General features: G+C 33.6%; 1 protein-coding gene across 1 annotated transcript in view; it reads left to right on the forward strand.

Moving 5' to 3' along the window:
- Positions 1 to 22,672, forward strand: part of LOC140160965 (glutamate receptor 1-like) — a 91,016-nt gene that overhangs the window by 43,450 nt on the left and 24,894 nt on the right. The window contains exons 3-7 of the mRNA XM_072184319.1: positions 3,625 to 3,879; positions 6,762 to 6,946; positions 15,271 to 15,324; positions 18,099 to 18,257; positions 19,018 to 19,185. Of these exons, the coding sequence (XP_072040420.1) occupies positions 3,625 to 3,879; positions 6,762 to 6,946; positions 15,271 to 15,324; positions 18,099 to 18,257; positions 19,018 to 19,185 (821 nt within the window). The remainder of the gene's footprint in view (positions 1 to 3,624; positions 3,880 to 6,761; positions 6,947 to 15,270; positions 15,325 to 18,098; positions 18,258 to 19,017; positions 19,186 to 22,672) is intronic.

Genomic DNA, 22,672 nt, shown 5'->3' on the forward strand with positions numbered 1-22,672 from the left:
ATGGAATAGGCATTGCAATAGCTCGTGCAAGGTTGTGTTAGCTTTTGTATTTTTACCAGTAAAACACTTTGAAACTAACATCAACACATTCAAATAGTAATTATCATTCAATAATCACTTAACAATTTTGACCACGTGGCATCAAATAAATGGAACAAAATATGGACATGTTTGCTTAAAGTTGTGCAACTATGCATTATTAATATATTTAAAAGAAAAACTGAACGACATAACTCTACCGATTTCCACTTGATCGAGCAACTCCTCGACAGTTTGATAACGGATTTCTTGACATCGACTTAGTAAGGCAATATAGTGGCTTATCTTTTATTCAGAATTATATCATGACTTCTTCCTGAAACTGGTCATTAATCTTGTACCTCTTGGTCCCATGACGATTGACGAACTTTGACGCTGTATAATGGAAGAAGCATTGCAATAGCTCGTGGAAGGCTATGTTAGCTGTAGTATTTTTAAACACTTTAAAACTAAAATCAACACATTCAAACAGTAATTATCAAAAACAATACATAATGACCTTGACGGATTCACATCAAGTTGAAATGATTTCAATTCCAATACACTTTTTTTATTTTTTCAAATTATACTGATTACAAAAATGAAATAAATATAAAATAGCTTAACCTATTCAATGCCGAGATTTCAAAAATTACTAAGTCATGAATGCTCCCTTTTTGGGGAACCAAATGAGCTAGAGGATAATTTTCTCTCTAACTTGATAATGATTGATGAAGATTAACTATATCCTATCTCACCGGATTTACTCTCCGATGAAGAGTATGGTAATTATTATATATATGGTCAATTCCAGCCAAAGCGGGACACAATTCTCTCTGGGGGCCATTTTGAAAATGATTTCCTTTTCAATTCTAGACTTATCAAATGAGACGATCACATCCAGTGAATCATCAGGTGGAAGTGCCATCGGATTGAAGAATAACTTTTCTTGCTATACCAAATAAAGTGTTAAATGCGCATATGCATGTTACCCACGAATTCAAGCCTTTTTCACATGTTGTACGCCATAAAATTTCACTTTCTTTAATATCTTTCAATATTTTATGTGTGACTCATATACACTATAAAATCGGTGAAGACTTTGAACGTAAAATAAAATTTTATTACATATATCTACAAAGAAATATTTTGGTTATTACAAATTTTAAGAAAGAACCAGGTGAACAGTTAAGATTGTGTCAATTCTTCGAACTCTTTCCAAAGTGGCTGTCATTTAACATTACTGTATTATTTCGAAAGATTAGAATAAATGCTTCATATAAATATAAAGTTAGATTTTGTATCTCGTCGCAGGATGAGGATCTCGGATGGATTCGTGGGTAACAGCGTCTGAAAATAGCAATTCCTATTATTTTTTTAATAAAAATAAAAAATACTTTTCCGTATGTCAATAATTCAGGCTGCAATGGCACTAAAATGAATTTTAATCAAAATAAAAACTACATGGAATATTTAGAATGGATCATTATGGCATTTTGGGTATACAAATTTTGAGAATAATGAAGTTGCCGAATTCAAATAGACAGAGCAAACAGTTTTATATTATTATTTTAGTAAAATCATTCCATATTTTCATGCAGCAATATTCTATTAGCTCGTGTTTGACAGTTCCTATTAACTAAAACACTATCAATACATTGTTAACTACAATTTAAGTAGGGATTCATGGGTAACCAAAATGTTCGTGGGTAACACATATTTGAAGGTATGTATATGGTAAGCGGCAAAATAGAAAATATTACAAAAGGTTGGAAACCATCATGCGGTTATTCCTCCATTGTGTTTCAATGATTCCCGTTTCTCTAACCAATTGCATTTACCCAAAAATGGTAATTTAGGATAATCAATCAAAACTTCATGATACAGCTTCAGTATACCTTCAAGAGGACGCTATTAAACATGACTGTTTTGGAACCTATTTCGCATGTTTTCAAAATGTTAAGATGCATAAGAAACATATAATTTACGAGTAAATCCTTGGATTCGTGGGTAACGCCGAATTCGTGGGTAAAGCTATAAGTACTGTAGTACCGTTTGGGGTTTGTGTTTCTTAGGTGCATAAACTATAAGTACTGTAAAAATTATAGCATACCCATGGCGTGAATATGTGCTGATTTAAACTTAAAATAAACAATCTCCTTGTTTTTCAAGGTTAGCATCTATTCGGGATTCGTGGGTAACAAAAGTTTAAAACGTCGTAGATTCTTTTTTAAAGCGGTGAACTTATTTTTACGATTTACAATTTTAAGCGCTTGTCAAACTAAATTCAGTGTCCAAAGTCATTAAATGTTAATTTAAGTTATGGCAATTACATTAGCTGGACTCGTGGGTAACAGTTGATACGTGGGTAACGTCAAATTTGATTTTATGGAATTTTATGGGTAAAACGTATTTGCATAAAATAATCACTTGGACCTCAGAATTATAGAACGAAACTTCGTTTCATGATATAGTCATTTATGGCATATTCACTTAACATTTTTCAGAACGATCATTTTATTTTTGATACGCGGGTAACAAAATTATTAGCCAAATTGACTTAATGGCCTCTAGAGTCCACAAACTTTGGTGGAATTCAATCGTTTTACATATGATGAGAGATCATGCAAACGTCTTTCTAACGGTAATAATTTCATTTTGATTGAAGGACATTCAATGACATATATGGTGCTTTATCTTTGAATTCGTGGGTAACGCCAATTCAATTAAGCCATCATAACTTGTCCCCTGGTTTGACTTGCTTGTAAAGGCCTATATGCACAAAGAGAGCACATTGGACGTGACATGATATGCTCTATCAATAACGTGATTTCCTTTATTAATGACATTTTAAAGTGGAAAGTTAACATAGAGAGAATTTTGTCCCGCTTTCGCTGGAATTGACCATATACTATATACATCATAATACACTGCGCCAGGAGCTGGGTATAGATATCTGGTTACGAGTGTACCACATAATATCCACACCTTTTGCTCACATTTTGCGTGAAATCAAGAAAGAATAAAGCAAACAGTGTCATATTGACTGATGGATGCAAACAGATTACCAGTGAGAATTTTTATACGTATGACACATAATTTGGGTATATTTCATATGGCTCATAACTCTACGTGGTTTATCAAAGTGGAAAGGTAGAAGATTTGACACCATTGCTGTTTAATTCCAAGGGTATTCTTATATTCTGATTTCGCCAAAGGCGATTAGTCAGAACAAAACTGCTCAAAATGTGATTTGTCAAATTAAACACTAATCATACAAAATTGTTGCTTACTTATCTCATTTTACTCCACAGTACAATTTATTAAGTTGTTGTGATAGAATTAACCTTTTATGTTAATAGATTATTTAACAGTATACAGCAAGCACAGAAATATATTATACAGCACGCGTAACTAGAGACACCGTGTCAAATTGAACCTTAACAGCTTTAATAGAATAATGAGTTTCAGATTAATGTTTCTAAAATTCATGGAAAAGTTGCACGTACGAATACTGTGTCCTTCTTTTATTAACACATTTTTACCATAAACAGCTTTGTATTGGTCTTTAATAATTAACATAATGTTTTATGTCTCTCTCAACAGTGTGTTCCTCATATAACCGTAACGTACTTATCCAAACTGGTCAACTTGGGTTGCGCACGTTAAATGCGGTCATCTCAACCAGTGAAACATTAAATATACCGTATTTGACACCAAGTGTTTCACTTCATGAACTATATCCAGATATATCGGCTAAGTTTATGATATCAATGAAACCATCTCTACTGCAACCGCTTATCGACCTTATAACGTATCTAAATTGGAATGATTTGTTATATTTGTTTGACACTCAGGAAGGTAAGTAATTAACAACAATGTAGTGTTTCTATATAATTGAGTCAGAGATGTGAAAAACAATCGGCATTGCTTTACTTTGTCTAGAAAATGATAAATGCTGCAACGGTTCATACAAGGCGTCTTCTTGCCAATGCCATACCTAATCTATATCTAGCAGGGCATGTAATAAACATGCGGTACTCTAAAAGCATCTCATGTTAAAAATATTCACAAAAATAACAAGGAGTGCTGTACTCCAGAAAACAGAGTAACCATCATCCAACTTTAATACCATAAGCACTATTAAAGGAACCCATGGTGAATGTAACTTCCAAATATTGTGTGAAATCATTTTTCAGCATCCTTTTCATGGCAAATGCTTTTTGTCTTATAATTTTTGTCAAGGTATTCGGTTTTTTCGTAATTGTCCATCAACTTTTAGCCCATATTGTAGTAGTTATTATACTCTTTACTCTATTATTTTCTTCACGCTTTTGGGATCAATTACTTTATCTGAATGTGTGTTTTGAAGCACTTCTATTACACCTTCATACATTTTAAAATGCATAAGTTCTTTTCCATACAGACTAAGCACAAACCCAGGACAACATTATATATAGTCACACATTGTTTAAATAAAATTATTAATGGAGTTCAATTAAGAAAGACAAGTTTGCAAATCTCAGCCCAATGTTGCCATGTTGTATTCCTAAGGACATTCACCCAATGATAATTTAAGTAGCTAGCTTTTCATTTTCGTGTGCACTAGCCTTAATGATCTGATAATTAGATAGTCACTGAACATGATGAATAGTGTATAAGGCTGTAATGTACTAAAATGTAGCTGGCTATGTATGTATTTTGTTCATAGGATGTTTCATTCGGTGACCGAATCAAACGAGAACTACATCCAGAACACAACATTTTGGGTTGTTTTTCTTAATTCTAACACTTTAGATTTGTTTTGTTACGTGGTTTTGATGGGGACGTTGCTTAAGTTACCCTCTCCGCCCTTTGAAGGGGCGTAGGATTTGTGGTTTTTATCGGATTAGGTATTATATAGGTATTGAATAGGGTATTGTAAGACCATTCGTCATAGATTGACGAAGTTGACAAAATAGAGGACGGTTGAATTGCAATCGTTTCAGGTCATTTACAAATGTAAATACCAAAATGCTTCTCCTAGTAGTCTTAAATCCTTTATCATTATCAAACGTAAAATTGAGTATCAAATTGCTCTGAAAAGGGGAAAACTATCTCAACACTTCCATAAATGGAGTGTTGATTTTTGATTTCACTATTTGGTTGGAAGCATTGTTTGTTAATCACTATTTACATGCTCTTCCTGTACATGTAATTTGAGTATGCCCGCATATTTGTGGTGACAGGCAAGTCGTGTGTATTATCTTCACATGGTTCAATCCCATTATGTTTGGTCACAGAATTTTTGTGTGTGTTTGATGTGATTTTGTGATATGATTGATGTGTAATGATTTTTGTATGCTTGTTCCATTTTTTTCTATTCATTATTCTGTTGTTTGCATTTGACAAACACAATGACAAAAAAAAAAGGGGGAGGGGGGGGGGGGCTCGTTTGGAAGTAAATATTTTATTTAAAACTGGTCAAACAAACAGACATACTAACCGAGGGTTGAGAACCAGTAAGCCTGAACTAATAATGACCAGCTCTCACAAAATGAGCATAAAGTTGACAAAATAAATTTCTGAGATCTTCCAGATTTAAAATCTTCATTTTTTACCCTTTAAAATCATACAAAGCAAGTTAGGGTAGCATAATTGTTTGTCTTCAAAAATCAATATTTTGATCCGGGCACATCGGGGACAGAATCATAAAGGAAAATCATAAATTGTTTATCTATACCGGAAGTTATCCGTAAGCAAGGTCATTTGCATCACAACCTAGCTGAATACTGAAGGTTACAGTCGCAACGTTTGTTTCTTCCGTAAAATAAAATAGGTATGTCTGGTTGACCAGATTTAAATCAAATTTTAATTTCAACTTTGCCAGATGAATGAGACTCTACACATACTATATAGCCCAACCAATACTAACTTGAGACTATCAATAAATCAGTTTGCTTAAAACGTTGCCACTTCTTGCACACAGTTTTACATATTTACTGTCAATACATTCCCAGCAAACACAAAACGTTTTCGACATCATTCGCAAAAGGTTATAGAAGGTTGTTAGAAAACGTTTAAATGTCGGGTTATATAAAGGGTATATTAAGAGTATAAAACGTTTTCATAACCTTAAAAACATTTTTGATAATCTACTGCTCAGCAAACAAAAATGTTTTACAGAAAACGTTTTATATGTCGGGTTATATAAAGGGTATAAAAACGTTTTAATAACAGTCCAAAAACATTCTTGAAAACTTGTTAAAAAACATTCTAAACAAAGTGTTATTTTGGGGTTGAAAAAATATTTTGCGAAAAAAAACATTTTAAGAACATTTCTGTGTTTGCTGGGTTCAAATATTTTAACATAATGTTATATAAGTATTGACACAATATTTGGCAAAAATGTTTGCAAAAATAGTTTACAATAACATTTTTTGAAAACATTTAAAAATATTGTTGTAGTGTGTTTTCATACAAAACGTTTTAAAACGTTATCATGACCTTTATATAACCCGACATTTTAATGTTATTAAAACGTTTTTACCTAAACCAAAAGTCAAAATATAACTTATTTAAAACGTTTTTAAAACGTTTTTGTGTTTGCTGGGTTACCATCAAAATTTAATTCAGCAAATAGTGTATAGTAAAAGGCAATGCTTAATCTGATTCGTGGTTTATGTTTATCGAGCTGTTCACGCCAACCATAATCTTCTCTTTCATCTCACCAATTAATATTTCATCATATCTTCATTTTCTAGGATATTTACGATTTATGACATTACATCGAATTCTTCTCCGTTCTGGCTTCGACGTAGGTCATACTAGAATACAAAGTATGGATCCAGCAGCAATGACTGTTATTCTACAAACCGCTCGCAAAAATAACTTGCATCATGTTGTCTGTGATACCAGTGTAGAGACAGCAAAACTGGTATTGTTAAAGGTAATTCATTGTAATACAGATAGTGTAAAACGGTATTGTATTATGTAAAATATTTGGGTACCCTTTAATTTTATCATATTAAGATAATTGAACCGGCAATGAGCTGAAAATAACATTTTCATAAAGCAATATAATTATCTGACCTAGAACAAACTATCTACATGAAGGTCCACTAGTCGTAACGGTTCGCTAATACCCTAACACTAAATCTAACCAACATGTTTTAAACAGATTAATTGAGTAGAGCAAAGTACACTGATCAATATACCTTTTGTTTGGAGTCAATCGGACATACGGTTTTCAAAATATATCAATTTATATTTTCTTTGTATCTTATTGTTTTTATCAATAATCAATCAAGTTAATGAGCTAAAATGACTGGAGAAGCTCATTTACATATAATTTTGCCAATATTTTGCTAAAATCCATGCATAAATGTTCAGGGTACTTTTATTTTGCATAATTTTGCCCTGAAACTTGGTCAAAGTGTTTCTAATATGTTCTAATATATTATATAGTGAAGCCGCCCTAATTTGCATATTTGCATAATTAATTAGCATTTATGCAAATTAGCTCATTAATTATGCAAATATGCAAATTAGAGGGCGGCTTCACTATATAATACATTAGAACATATTAGAAACACTTTGACCAAGTTTCAGGGCAAAAGTATGCAAAATAAAAGTACCCTGAACATTTATGCATTGATTTTAGCAAAATATTGGCAAAATTACATATTAATGAGCCTTTCCAGTCCTTTTAGCTCATTAACTATATTGATTATTGACAAAAACAATAGGATACAAAGAAAATATAAATTGATGTATTTTGGAAACCGTATGTCCGATTTGCTCAAACAAAAGGCATATTGATCAGTGTACTTTACCCTACTCAATTAATCTGTTTAAAATATGCTCAAAGCATTTTCTAATTTCTAGAAAATGCATCCAATACCACCTTAACTACCGCACTATAGCAAACTATCAAATACCCAAATATCAAATCAGAGACTAGAAAAAACTATTTTGGACTAATGATCCTTATTTTCCAACCTTAATACTAGTGGTTAGTCCCAGAACACTTTTTTTTTATAATTAATAGGGTTAGGGTTAGGGTTAGGGTAATTAATACGGAAGAAAGAGTAACTTAAGTAAGTGTTGCAAACAAAAGTGATCTTAGCGGGAAGCAAGAATTAATTGAAAACAAATCGGGTGTACAATGGGTTGTTTTAAATCTTTCGTTCTGGTGGAACATATCAATATTATTCTACGTATTGATTTTTGTTTCCGTATTATATTGCATCATAACTTTCCAATCAAATGAAAGAATTTGCCTCCAACAAGCGGATTCAAATTAGCTTTTTTTTACCTCCGCAAATTCCGGTTTATACTCTTTCAGGCTAGTCAACCAAATATTGCAAAAGACAATAAGACAACATAATAAATGTACTGTTGTGGAATACGTAGAAATGCATACTGTATGAAATAGTAACGTTTCCCTAAGAAAACAGATATTTACACAAAATGATTTATATCAATTGTAGGAAAGAGTCAAATCAAGGAGGCGTGTTTCAGAATAAAATGAGTCAATTTGTCATTAGGAATAAGTGAAAATCTGGAGTAATTTCACAGAGTAAACTATGTTAATCCCGCGATAATTTGTTTAACCTACCTTCTTTACAACACTTGTAACCGAAGGAAACCTTCTGCGGCGTCTTAATTTGTTATAATTTGTTACCAATGCATGGTTCTCATTTTATTCATGAGTTGTAAATTATCTGTCAAATCATATTCTGAGCCTGAAGTACTTTGGAAACCTACGGAAACACAGATCATAGGTTGAACATAAACTTTAAGATCGTCTTTCCTTTGACGGAAAAGAAAATGTTGTAATTACGATCGTAAATAAAAAGACTATATCAAGTATACTCCTCAGTGCGCAGCGAAAATTTATTGGCGGCATTATCTATGTATAGCAAGCACAATTGATGGCGCCACGATTAGCTGAAGCATTTGGGTGGTTTATAGCCATTTTAACCAAAGGAGGATTAGAACCACTTCGGGGGTTCAAGGGACATTTACATATTTAAGGGAGTAATTAGAGTGTGGTTGGAGCTCTCGGAGAATTTTACTGGGGTTCATACATGTTGTGCTGAATTATTAGTAATATCGAAGCAGGTGTTACCCAGGTAGATTTTCGCAATATCTCTACTTATTTGCGATTTCTTAATGTAGGTATCTAGTACAATCTAGGAAAGGTGGGCATTCAGATGACATCCCAGCCAATATTAAACACTTTGGGTAGTTTGTTTGGATGTTCATATAACATCACCAGATAGCAAGCAGACTCAAATTGGCTAACATTATTTTTTACCAGAGACAAGTATGTAGTTAAATATTGATGACATTTGAGTTATTAAATTAAGGTAGGGGTAGCATTATGGTCTTGTTGCATCGATATGAACTGCGGCATTAGCAAAAATAAATGATATATGACTTTCGGCTAGCCATAGGGTATATTGCTGATCCATTGATTATCCTTTTCTGGTGCATTGTGGGATAGAAAAGGGGGCAAATCGATCGCTAATTTGCTCCCTTTTCTATCCCACAATGCACCAGAAAAGGATAATTAATGGATCAGCAATATACCCTATGTCTTGACCATAGGTCAAAAGGTCACATGGCCTTGAAAATTACTGCAAAAAATATGACCCTTTAAACCCTGGTCAAGTCAGAGCTGCGCTAAAATCATCTCATTTATTTTTTGCAATTCATATCTATGCAAAAATACCAAAACTATGGCAATTGACAAAGTATAACTGGGAAAATTATCCATAATACTATAATACCCCTTAATTTAGCAACTCTAATACCATAGATATTTACCTACATGCTATCTGTAGCGAACAAGAATTGAAACCAAGTTTAGCCTATTTACTACCTGGTGGTGTTTTGTACGGTGCAAACAAACTATCCAAAGTGCTTAATATTTAGATTCAGTTTCAGATTCAGATTAAATTTATTTCAAATTCGTGCCCTGTTGGCCAAATTAAATGAAACATTACATTCCCATTGTTTACTTTAAAAGACATTAAAACACATAAAATATACATAAAATCACAATAAAATTGCTCAAAGGAATTAATTGCACTTGCTGAGACAAAATCTCACACCCACACTCATACAGCTCACACCAATTACATCTCCACATCTTACATACACCCACATCCAAACTATCAGCCCTCCACAAACACTACCCTACAGACATCCCCCCCCCCCCCCATAAATTGGATCAGCCAAATTATAAGGGACAAATTGGATACATCAAGATATTGGCTATGATGTTATCTGAATCTAATTTTCACTGATTTCTCTAGATAGAGTTATACAGGAAGTAATAGCAAATAATATTGCTAATATTTCAGCACAGTACACTGCACAAAATTGTTTGGCGACGTCTTTTTATTAATTTGTTGTTTAAATAACATTCAACAAATGCGAATCGGAATTTATGACATTGATCAAAGCCCAATGTTGGAAAATACACGATTGATGAAAAGTTGGGCAAAGTTTTGCTCAATCCCAATCTTTTCGCAGTGTATGTACCCTAATAAAAATTAATTCTCCGAGAGTTGCAAGTCGATCCGTTAAAAAAGTGGGGTTTTTTGCCACACCTGAGACTGTATTTTGAACTCATAAAACTTACTTATAATTATTGGAAGGTATGGTAGTCTGTGAGTCACTTTTAGGATATTGTTTGGAAATATTTTGAGGTCATTCTGATGCAAAGAGAATAATAACAACCTAACTTATATACTCTAGTGTACAGCCGGCCCCAGTCAAGTACGAGATCTGTAGGGTACTAAAGGAAAAAAGTTTCAAAATAGGTTTTATAATATGTATGTAGGGCCTCCTCAGGACACAAGTTGTGTATAAATGTTTTTAACTCAAGGACACAGAATTGTATATTGATACTGACTGACGAGTGAAAATCAGCTGCAAACACAAAGCGTGGCCCAAATGTGAAAAATTACATTTGCTAAAACTTAAAAGTGACACTTTAAAATTGCACAAACCAAACATCCTTGCATAGTGTAAACACCATAGGAAATATTTTTCTCCAAAATAAAATAATATCCATTTTGTCACTCTTCAAAGTGTGTGTGTGTGGCAAAAACATGATTTTTACCTTATGATCTTTAAAGGTTTCATTGCAGGTATAAAAGAACCCGTGACATACAATAGCAGCAATAAAAAACAATAGAGCATGCTCTAATGACTCAGTTTCCATAATTTGTGTGCCCTCAGTAAATCAACATTAACATGAACTTATTTATTAACGTATTTGTTCGAAACTATACGTGAATGCTATATATATATATATATATATAGAGGTCGAAGTTCTTTCTTTATCTCATTATGTAAGTGTTTGGTCATTACCAATGGGTTATTTTCTTCCCTTTGTTCATGGCCTCACACATTTTTTGCTTGCTTCTGTAAGGTATCATTGCATTTGCTCACACTTGTAAAAGGGTTAGACCCGAAACGTCGTGTAATTTAATGTATTTTACATTATTATCAGGCGCTGTGCCAAACTTTGTTTACCCAACTGTCGACCATATATATATATATATATATACGATAGCATGGTGAGTGCAGAACAAAATTACGCATCATAGTATTTCCTTGTTACCAGCCGCATACCCTCTAGGTCGACAACCGTCCCTGAATATTCCTGCACTCAAACTCCTCTTGCATATTGCATATCCGTTAACATACGTTAGACATGATTCCCTGGAATAATGCCTCTGGACATGATAATGCACACTACTCATTGCTTAATGTCCCCGGTTAAGCAGCACAACGGACTAGACTAAAATGGCCGTTCAGTCACCGTCCTGCTTGTTCCTTTACACAATATACACGTAAATCATACTTAGAACAAACAGGATGAATAATACAAAGAGGTATAATTTCCTAATATGACCGTCCTCTTGCTATCCCATATTGGCCCAATGATCTATTTATAGATTGCACACGCTTATATCAAAGTATTCTTTGCTTATATAACGGTATTGACGGTAACAATATAGATGGGATTAATGTCCCATCAGGGGAATAGAGCCTCCTTGTCAGACAGGGATTACCATTTAACTACAATGGTCACTTGGTAAAAGAAATTATGCATTGATAATCTTTAAAAGTCAGGTTAAATTTCTGACTCAAGATCAAAAAATTACCGTTGCCTTGTATGTGAAGGTCAAGGATTGTTTAATGATATTTTGATACATATGTCACGAACTATCAGACCTGTTGAGCCTCTTGAAGATTGTAATAAGACCCATGTGTTACATAGTGTAACCTGACAAATCATTAATTAACAGGCAGCGGCTCCTTAAGGGTAGACATTGTTGGTCGAAGCGCAGCCAAAAAAAATCGATTTTCATTATCTAAATCAATATATTATTAAAAAATAACACTTTGATGTCTTGCAAAAGCTCATTCTACAAATCATATACTTTGATAATATGCTTGATTTATTGTTGTGAATGAGTTATGTACGTTTTACAAATGTGTTGTTGTTTCAACCCTCTTTACAACATAACTCAAGAACCACAGGAAGATGCTGTGAACTACCAAATCGCAACAGTTTAAAATTGTTGCTAACCTTAAAGGAATATTGTGTTCATTACTTATTTTCGTATTATTTTCTTTACCTTAATTTCCCACCTTTGTAATTGAGAACAGTATCTTTACACGCAAAGCAACAAACTTGTCCACTAAAATTGCTCTTATTTCTGCTATTATTTGCGTTTAACAAATGAATTTTAAAATGATTTCAAAAGAATTTTGTTCATGTCAACATGTATCAATCGAGTACAGCATCTACTCCTTATTCAACAATAATACAGCAGTAATTGTTTGGGATTAAATAACATTAAAATGAAAAGTCGTTAGCGAACCAAACGGTCGGAACTCCAAAACACATGTGCCACACACACACGAGTGTACATGTTTATGCTTGTCTACGTGTTAATCAGGTCTTAACGGTCACTGCGCATGCGCCCCCCGTTAAGCCCTTTTATCCTATTTTGTCAAATGAAATACGGTTAAATCCTAATCCTCTAGTTAATAAAAGTCCAAATTTCATATGTTTGAAATTTTAGGGAAAATGGGCCAAACGCACGCAAATTTGATTTTTGTGAGTGTAAAATTTCTGAATTTGACCAATATTATTCTGATATTGTCAAATTTATTGAGGGTTGAGGCGATATTTACTGAACCTAAAAACCAATAAGTGTTGTCAGAACTGAATTGCACTTGTAATCTCCAGTTTTGAAAGTGGGAGAAGCTTTAAAAAATATGGCTCTTAAAAGTGGTACGCACTCGTAAGGTTTGAATGTTACCCTGGGCCAAATGTTTTAAACTTACTGCACACAAAGAAACCGTGTGAGTTCATTGGACAACCAGGAATCCGCGCAGTTGTTTTTTTACCGTAAGTTTATAACATTTGACACCAGGGGCCATTCAAACTTCCTGAGTATGTACCACATTTAAGAGCCCTATTTTTAAGCTCCTCCCATGTCCAAAAAATTGGTACATTGCAAGTGGATTTCAGTTGTGATGATGAATGCTAATTGCTGACGAAGTTTAAGAACCCCTTCAAACCCCTATAGGGCCTAAATTTGATAATAACAGAACAATGTTGCATAAAGTCCGAAATTGTGTCCCTCTCAGAGCTAATTCAGCCTCCCAAAATCCAGCATTTTGGCAAATTTGGTACAATGTGAGTACCATAATGTAAACTTATGGAAAGCACATTTTCAAACAATTATTTTACCCCATCTCCCGACACATCCCAATTAATATTTAGCCCGTGTGGATTATGCAAACCCCTTCCAGACTAGATGCAGTCTTGGAATTTTGCGAAATGATATTTCATATTAAATGTCAAGTATGTAAACAATAAATTGCTAAAATATCCACATACTTGCCGAAAGTATCAAAGTATCGCTGAAAAAAGACGAATTCGACAAATTGTAAGGTATGAACATTTATCCAATGATGTCGATTTCATATTATGTATCAGGTGGTAATGTCCTTTGCAAATAATTACGATGGGGCTAATTAATGTAGTGACATCATGCGCATGTTCCAGTGTTTGCAATAGCGGAATAATGGGTATCCGTTTTAACACAGAGACGGTGAACCGTTAGTCCATAAAATGTCCAGATGCCATTAGAATGGTCGCCAAATGGGTTAGTTGTTTCTGTAAAGTATCGGGCAAGTGGTTATGAAAGTTTGCAGTTTGCCGAATTATTCTTTTTTTTCAGCGATGTTGCAATAATTTTGACTAGCCGGTGTGTATGTGGGGTTTGAGCTTTCTTTGCTTTTTTTGTTATTTTACAACATAATTCATTACATTTATTTGAGGTGATCATATCTTTGTCAACTGTCAGATTCATTCAACAAATAAATTTTCATCCATAAAAGTTTTTTGTTTTTGTTTTTGTTTTCTTTTTCATCAGTTCAATGTTAAGGTATTAGTCAAGATGATGAAAACCGTGGGCTTTTGGTAACTAAGGTCCAGAATCGGCTTTTAAAAATTATGAAATTTACATGTGGCAAGACAAATTGCGCTGGTGTAGGAATGAGGCTGTAAATTGAAACAACCTCACCAGCCTCAAGTTTGATTGGCATTCATTGGGGTGAAATATATCACAACATACATGTCATAGTATCAAACGGAAATATACCTATTCCTTATCTATTTCACTATAAATGTATACTCTCAACCAATATATAAAAACATCAAATAATAGTGGGTCACCAATACATCAAAAAATCAAATAATAATGGGCCACCAAATGACGTTTTATGAGTAGTAACTATATATAGTATACAGGGATTTTCGTAATCCTTAACTATCATACGCTCTTTTATATGAAACTTTGAAGTTGTGTTTAAAAATTTAAAGAAATCACTGCAAGCTATTCACCATCTGGTATATCGAATAGATGACATCAAGTATACTGCTGTCATCGGGTCATGAATGCCTTATACAGTCTAGAGCTCTTCACTCGCTTCTCCTTGTCATCATTTATTCATCTTTGCATCAGAATCTCAAATATGACATTAAGGGAAAGCTTGACGTGATTCTTAACGTAAAGTGTACACAGAATAAGTTAGATGTATTATGTTCTATATAATGATATTACTTTTTGCTTTGCCGTTTAGGTGAACGGTAAGACATTAGATCATCCCATATTAGTCGAGTCATGTATAATGACTTATATATATTTTCCTTTGTGCTCATACTTACAGGCAACAGAACTTCAAATGGTTACCGCATCATATCATTATATATTTATGGATTTGGTAAGAAAGCAATTAAGATTTACTTTAAAGGGCTAGTTAACCACGGGAAAGAGCATGCATGTAAACTCGCTGTTGTAACTTCATTATGCGCTTGAAATTGGCGGAACTTAAGTTCGTATTATTTATTTAAACAAAAAAGCTATCGATATTTAACCTTCATGAGAGCAATTTTCAATATAAGATTTAAATTTAACCTTTTATTGTCGTTGTGTGTGTGTAAAGAATATATTTTCTTATCTTCAGTTCAAGCATTGAAAACTTGTCATGTAACAAAATTCTCTATAATTAAGGCCTTGCTCTGTTAACTATCAATGACGGTGCGGTGGGAATAGCTTTGTATACGCTATCACAGGCTGCCCATAAAATGAGGTGACATGGCATTTCAAAGTTGAGGTGTAATTTGGGTAATATTATGTCAACATTAACATGATTAAAGGAACGGGCATCGTGGTATTGTGCAAAGGTACTACTTGCATCACCCTTTGAATTGATGGATAAAATATTGCTCGTCATAATTACAAACCATGTCATAGTAGGTGTTGAGTTGAATTGTAATTTTGATTCTACTTCACACGTGTATTCAATCGTGTGAGATGCACGTGCTTGATCGAATAAGAAAGCAAGTTCGTGCGTTCTATATTATCTCAGCACAATGTTTTGTAATGCATGTGAATAAGGCTATACGCTGCCGATTCTGTGGAGCCCACTAGAAGACGGTGCCTCTTATAGAGGGCTTTCAGGTTGAATTTATAACGCGACCAATACATACGTATCTTGCCTATTCCAAGGTGGTTGAAACTTTAAAGGCTATTTTTCGACTGCTTTTACATTAACTGTATATATTTGGGTTTTAGTTTTTGGTAAAACCATTTTAACAACTTTAAAATGAGATCATCTGTAAAAAAGAAAAACAACATCCACAACAGGAAACAACTGAACAAAATGATTAACTGAATAGCTTTAAACAAAAAAGATTGAAAAAACGCTTCATTTCGAAGAACAAAAAGTGATATTGTGAAAACAATTAAGCAGGGGCAAACTTAAAGGAGAGGTATCTGGAAAGGGGAAGCAATGAGCTACCCCAAATCACAGCGCCAGGTAATGACCGGGCCACCGAGTGCGAATTTGTATTTATTTTGGAATGTTCATGTTTGTTTTAAATTTTGGGGCATTTTTCCAAAATTTGATATTTTTGGTGATATTTCAAGAAAGCTACATGCCAAAGACAAATCGTTGGGCACATGCTTTGCTATTGATAATACAACTCTTTTCCGCAACCTACGTTACAATTCGTTTTGGGGATTTACGAATATTATAAATTGTAACTGCATTTTGGCGTTTACTATGCGTCTTAAGCTTTCCGTGAAATTAACCCCGATATCTGGCCATGCTCCTTTTAAAATTTCTGGCAACAGAATTCTCTCGGTGGGTGTTTTTATGATATAAATTCATTGTAACAGCATCAAAATTTACCTCTGGATATAGGGTTTGTGGCTACGTTCGGAAATGATGTAGTCTTCGGTGCTGTATTAATATCTCAAAAAGTGCACGACTGGCGACATTGTTTTATATTTTCCGCATTAATGATTGCGTCTATGCCTAATACTAGACTTCTTTGTATACGTTGATTGTACAGTAATTGATTGCATATCAATGAAATCTATATAATCTGTATTGGTGGTATGGCTTCTGGTAGAGACCCTTTTGTGCATCTTTTGTGTTTTTTCTATGACGTAGGATATTTGCCCACAGGCATGTAACAATATTACGTATAAAGGTATTTGTACAAATTATACGATACTGATTATAAGCTAGTGTACTAAAACTATTCCTGCACTCAACCCCTTTGCATACTTGTTTCACAATATCACTTATTTTTCTTTCTCAAATGAATCGTTTAATCGTTTTGCTTTAAGAGCTATTCAGTTATTTTGCACTACTACCATAACTACTGGTATCTTATTTTTAATAATAGAAAATATATAAAGGTATTTGTTCAAATTGTACGTTAATGCTATATGCTAGTGCAGTCAAACTATTCATACACTCAAACTCCTCTTGCATATTACATATCCGTTAACATACGTTAGACATGATTCCCTGGAATAATGCCTCTGGACATGATAATGCACACTACTCATTTCTTAATGTCCCCGGTTAAGCAGCACAACGGACTAGACTGAAGTGGTCGTTCAGTCACCGTCCTGCTTTCTATGTAGATAGTACGCACGTAAATCATACTTAGGACAAATTGAATGATAATACAAAGGGGTAGAATTATTTCTAATATGACCGTCCTCATACTATCCCATATTGGCCCAATAGTTTATTTTATAGTATCTATTATCAGGAAAAGACATGCACCAACAATATGGACAATGTGACTTAAAATATACGCTTGTACCAATATCCCAGTGCTCTTTATCAGCCGGTCACCCACGAAACATGTATCTTGTTATTTGCCTGCCATCAACAAATCAACTATGTAGAGACTGCCACATACTAATTTTCAATTGATATTTAAATATGAAAATGCATATAAACACATTATACCTTCTCACATGAAAGAACAACAACTATACGTTTAGGTAAGACAAACGACAATGCTTGAGTTAAATAAAATAAAAAACATTCTTTTAAAACAAAAAATGAAATGTCGGCACTATATATTTTCCATGTGACTAGCAAACGACCAGCCAAGTCAAGTACAGTCAGAGCCCTGAAAATATATTTCAATTCTTTTAAAATAACGTAGTTTTTGACTTTAACCACAGGACATAGGAGAAATGGAAATAGCAGACCCACTGTGGGGTTTAAACATCAGTGGCTTTCGTCTGGTTGATAAAGATGGCGACCCATATGTGGATTTCATCGCAGGATGGCGCTCTGCAATAACAAATGATACATACGCAGAGGTAGAAGATCTGTATCGGGTATGTTGTGTGGATATTAAGTTGTTAAAAATACAGGTTGTCTTCACTCATCCAAAATATTTATAAAAGACATACATCTCAGTGCGCACAGGCGGGAACCTCATTCCGCTTTTACAAATAATGCATAAAAACGATTATATTATACAAAATGTAAGCTAATTATACACGAGTTAATAGTATTTGAGAAAGTAACAACCACGTAATACCAGCGACATATTAATTTTACTCTCTCAATTTCTAACAACTTGTTTAGAAAGAAAAGTTCTAATATTAAGCACTTTAGTACACATAGCTAGAGATTCCTCTGTTGTTATCATATGTAGCTTATTCAACATTGAATAGAAAATTTATTCATAAAATAAGTTTAGATCATCAAGGCATTGGAATAGTCCTCTGTTGTTATTATGTAGCTGATTTCGTAATAGTATTGAATACAACAAAAACTGTTAATGCAATATGATTAGATTGCCAAAGAAGTATATGTGGATGGCTACCTTAACCGGGTTAAGGTTATAAATTCGTCAAGTACATTATAAAGTCGTAAAAAGGGCAGAACCGGAAGGGGATATATTTAATAGAATAAGTCGCACATTCATAAATTTAGATAGATAGTTCTAAATATATGTAACTGAACTAAAATATGTTTCATATTAGCACTTTAAGATATGCTGTACAATGCTTAATATTAGCACTTTATTGGAGGGATTGGGCTGGATATGTATGAGTTTTCACGGCCATTAAATTGTTCACCTATTTTCAGAGCGCACCAGCTATGACTCTAGATATGATGGCAGTTTCACTACAAGCGCTAAATATGATGAGACTAGACAAATTCGTCCCACCAATCGACAAGAAGACAAGGACGTGTATGGACCCGGAATTAAGGCCTTACAGATATGGACGTCGAATTTTGGATTATATAAAAAGGGTAATGATCAAAAATAAAAAAGGATCGAGAAGCACCTGTTTAATACCCGTTTAAACGGTGATCTTAGTATCAAGTAATTAAACCTCACTAAATCTTATTAAATCTTACTACTATCTTCTACTATCTTCTTTTCCTTCTTATACAAGATCTGTTCTTACACATTCTTTGTTTACACGGACTTTTTACATTTTTACCAATCCATTGTACACTTGTATTGTTTAAGTAACGGGACACAATCAGCGAGCTAGTTATCGGCATAATAAAAACATAGTTACTTGCGCTTGACTGTCCCCTAACACTAATTGTAGGCATATCACCTCAAAAATAAGCGCAGCAGAAACACGTTATTTAATGTGTCTACATGAATGGGCTTTATTAAAGCATCAAAAATCAAAAAACGAAATTGAAATCGGTCAATGCATTGTGATGTAGTGTCAATTTAAAGATGCTCGTAAATGGAATAAAAACCTGCCACAAAATGGCTGTAATGACAAAATTGGCACATTCCGAGATTTTGACGGTTTATTTGGACGCTTGCTTGAAAAGCAGCGTTAATTTAAGTATCGCAGGTTAAGGGATGGGGTATGAACGTTTGGACAGTATTTATTGTGGGACATTAGAGCACATCAGACATATCGAATTGCATTCTGAATACGAAGAATGTCATTCTGATATCAAATAATTTTGATTTTTGAAATTCGCAATTTAATACACATTTTATGGCAAATCATTAAAAATTGATATTTTGATATTTAACAGTACTTGAAGTAAACTTTATAAATCTGATGATTTATACTTAAAGTGTATGTAGGTGGGGTGAAAAGCCGACGATCAATTGAAAATTTTGACCTTTCGTATTGAAGATATGGATTTTTTTTCCCAAAACACCAAAAAAAAATTAGGTCTTTTGGGAAAAAATCCATATCTTCAATATGAAAGGTCAAAATTTTCAATTGACCGTCGGCTTTTCCTCCTGCTACATACACTTTAAGAATATGTCATTAGATTTATATAATTTACTTCGAGAATTTGAAAAATATCAAATTTTTATAATTTGTCATAAAATTTGTATTATATTGTGATTTTCAAAAAATGAAAATTACTTGATATCAGAAAGACCTGCTTCGTATTCAGAATGCAATTTGATAGGTCTGAGGTGCTCTCATGTCCCACAAAAAGTACTGTCGAAACGCAATAAACGCTCATTTTAGATCCCTTAAATGCCTATCTTTCCTGACTTCGTTAAAGAAAACAAATTAAAAAAATCTATCATTGAATAATTATAATAAATTAACCAAATGTACTATTTTAGCAATTTCGGCCAATCTGCAGACAAATTAAAGCTGAAAAAATGACCAAGTCAGGCTAATTAATATGCAAAATTGATGCCAATAGCAAACCGTACATGATATCAGGGTGCGGTTTTTTGCACACATATGTACACAAAGTTCTTTCAATTGATAACAAAAAATACACAAAAAGTAATTAATTATGCAAATTAGTTAATTACAGCTAATTATGTATTCATGATATTATTATGTAAATTAGGCATGAGTAATTTTGGTGTTTTTTTAAATATTTAATGAAAGTCTATTCATTCAACATAAATTTGTCAAGTATGAACCTGTTACGATGTTGAATAAAGAAACTGCAGTTAATTACTTAAAAATAATACAAAAAAATACAAAGTTTGACATTTTGATGGTGTCTGGAATAGAATATTCTTTTTTACTGTCAACATGGTATGTGTCACCATTATTCAAAGCCAAATCCGAAAAGTAAAAATAAAATTCATTTGCAATGAGACTTTAAATTAACATTTTGTTATCTGGATTAACGTGGGAGGGCAAATGGTAAAAGGAATCACCATTGCACTCTAGCGCGTATACAAAACTAGTATGGCCTTGGACACACACAATAGCTTTAAAGCTATTGTGGTTTTGAAAACTACTCCCTATGGAATATCGTTGACAATATAATGTTTTAACTAGTTTTCCTCAAGTGCTTCATTCAATGTCGACGGAAATAATTTACATGCTAAGAAAGATTAGTATTTTAGCTAACTGGTGGTAGGTCAGACTATTTCAATAGGCCTATATTTAATGATTTATGAGCGATCGTCAAAAAATCCATAAAACAGGCAGTAATTCTTGAACAAAGCAAAATTTAATTTTGTCGGATTCAATGGTAGCTTCAGAAAGGTTTCACTTACCATATATTAAAAATTCAAACAATTGGGATAAATGGAACATACTAAGGAAATTCATTTTTGACATTGATGTTTTCCAAAAATCAGCCGACTTTGATGCGCGCGCTTTTTAATTCACTGTTATGCTTGCATGCACAGTGTGGCAGAATTATTGTGCAGCCACTGTGACATACCTACTAATAGGAACCATATGACTCCATAATATGTGCTGTGTGCTGGGGATATCCAAAACAAAGTATGGTAATTACATGGAACGGTCTATTACACAATAATTATCATGAAAGATTATACTCCCAATATCTCCATGAAATAAGACATTTGGATATTCAAAATATTCATCTTCACAAGCTCTAACCTAGTTCCAATGTTAAGCAGTTAAGTGGTTAATCGAAGTACTTTAAACTGAATTGAGAGTTAAATTCGCTATAAATGCTTGCTTATTTGCAATGAAAATACGATCAGCTCAGAAAAAATACCAAGCTTGTCAAGTGAACACGCGATAGCACATATCCCAAAATCAAATCAAAATAATTAATATTACCCATATTACTAGCATAGATTTAAGTATTTAAAATGAGCTCAAGGAAGATGATGTAAACATTCAATCATGTGTGAAAATGTTGGAACACCCTTTACCTGTCATGTATCTCGTTTCCATTCGCCAATGTATTAAGTACATGCTGACTGGAGTGGGTCTCCCCGTCAGTCCGAAATACCGTCAGTCCGAACCCACCATCGGTCCGATTTTTTTTAATGGTTAGGGTTAGCTCTAATGGGTAAACTGGAACAATTTCTGAAGTAAATTCCTTGTAAATTCAAGCTTGTTTAATGTTCACTGGACAGGCATAGTGCTTAGTCATATCATTTAATATGCACAACATAAAAGAGAGAAATAATAGTCAATCAAACACAGCGCGGTACGTGATTAGTTACGGCATCATAACAAGAGAGATACAGGGTGGGTCCTAGGTACGCCATTTCAACCAATCACAGGCTGCGCTGAGTTTGATTGACAGAGACATCAGACGAGAACTTGTTTCTCTCTCAGAATTTCTGCCCCTTTTAAGCAGAAGTAACAACGCAAAGTGAAAGAAACCCCGCAGGCTATTTTAGTTGTTTAACATTGTGTGTCAAAAATGCTCTGTTGACCTACAAACATAGCAAATTTGTTCTATTCCATTTAGGTGTAGGTTTGAAAGAAACCAATTCCATCTATAAGATTGTACATTATGGCTTTGATTATAGTCTTACCGCGTCAGCTATCTTAACTGCCCTGGT

This window comes from Amphiura filiformis, chromosome 9 (assembly GCF_039555335.1).
Source record: "Amphiura filiformis chromosome 9, Afil_fr2py, whole genome shotgun sequence".
Taxonomy (NCBI): domain Eukaryota; kingdom Metazoa; phylum Echinodermata; class Ophiuroidea; order Amphilepidida; family Amphiuridae; genus Amphiura; species Amphiura filiformis.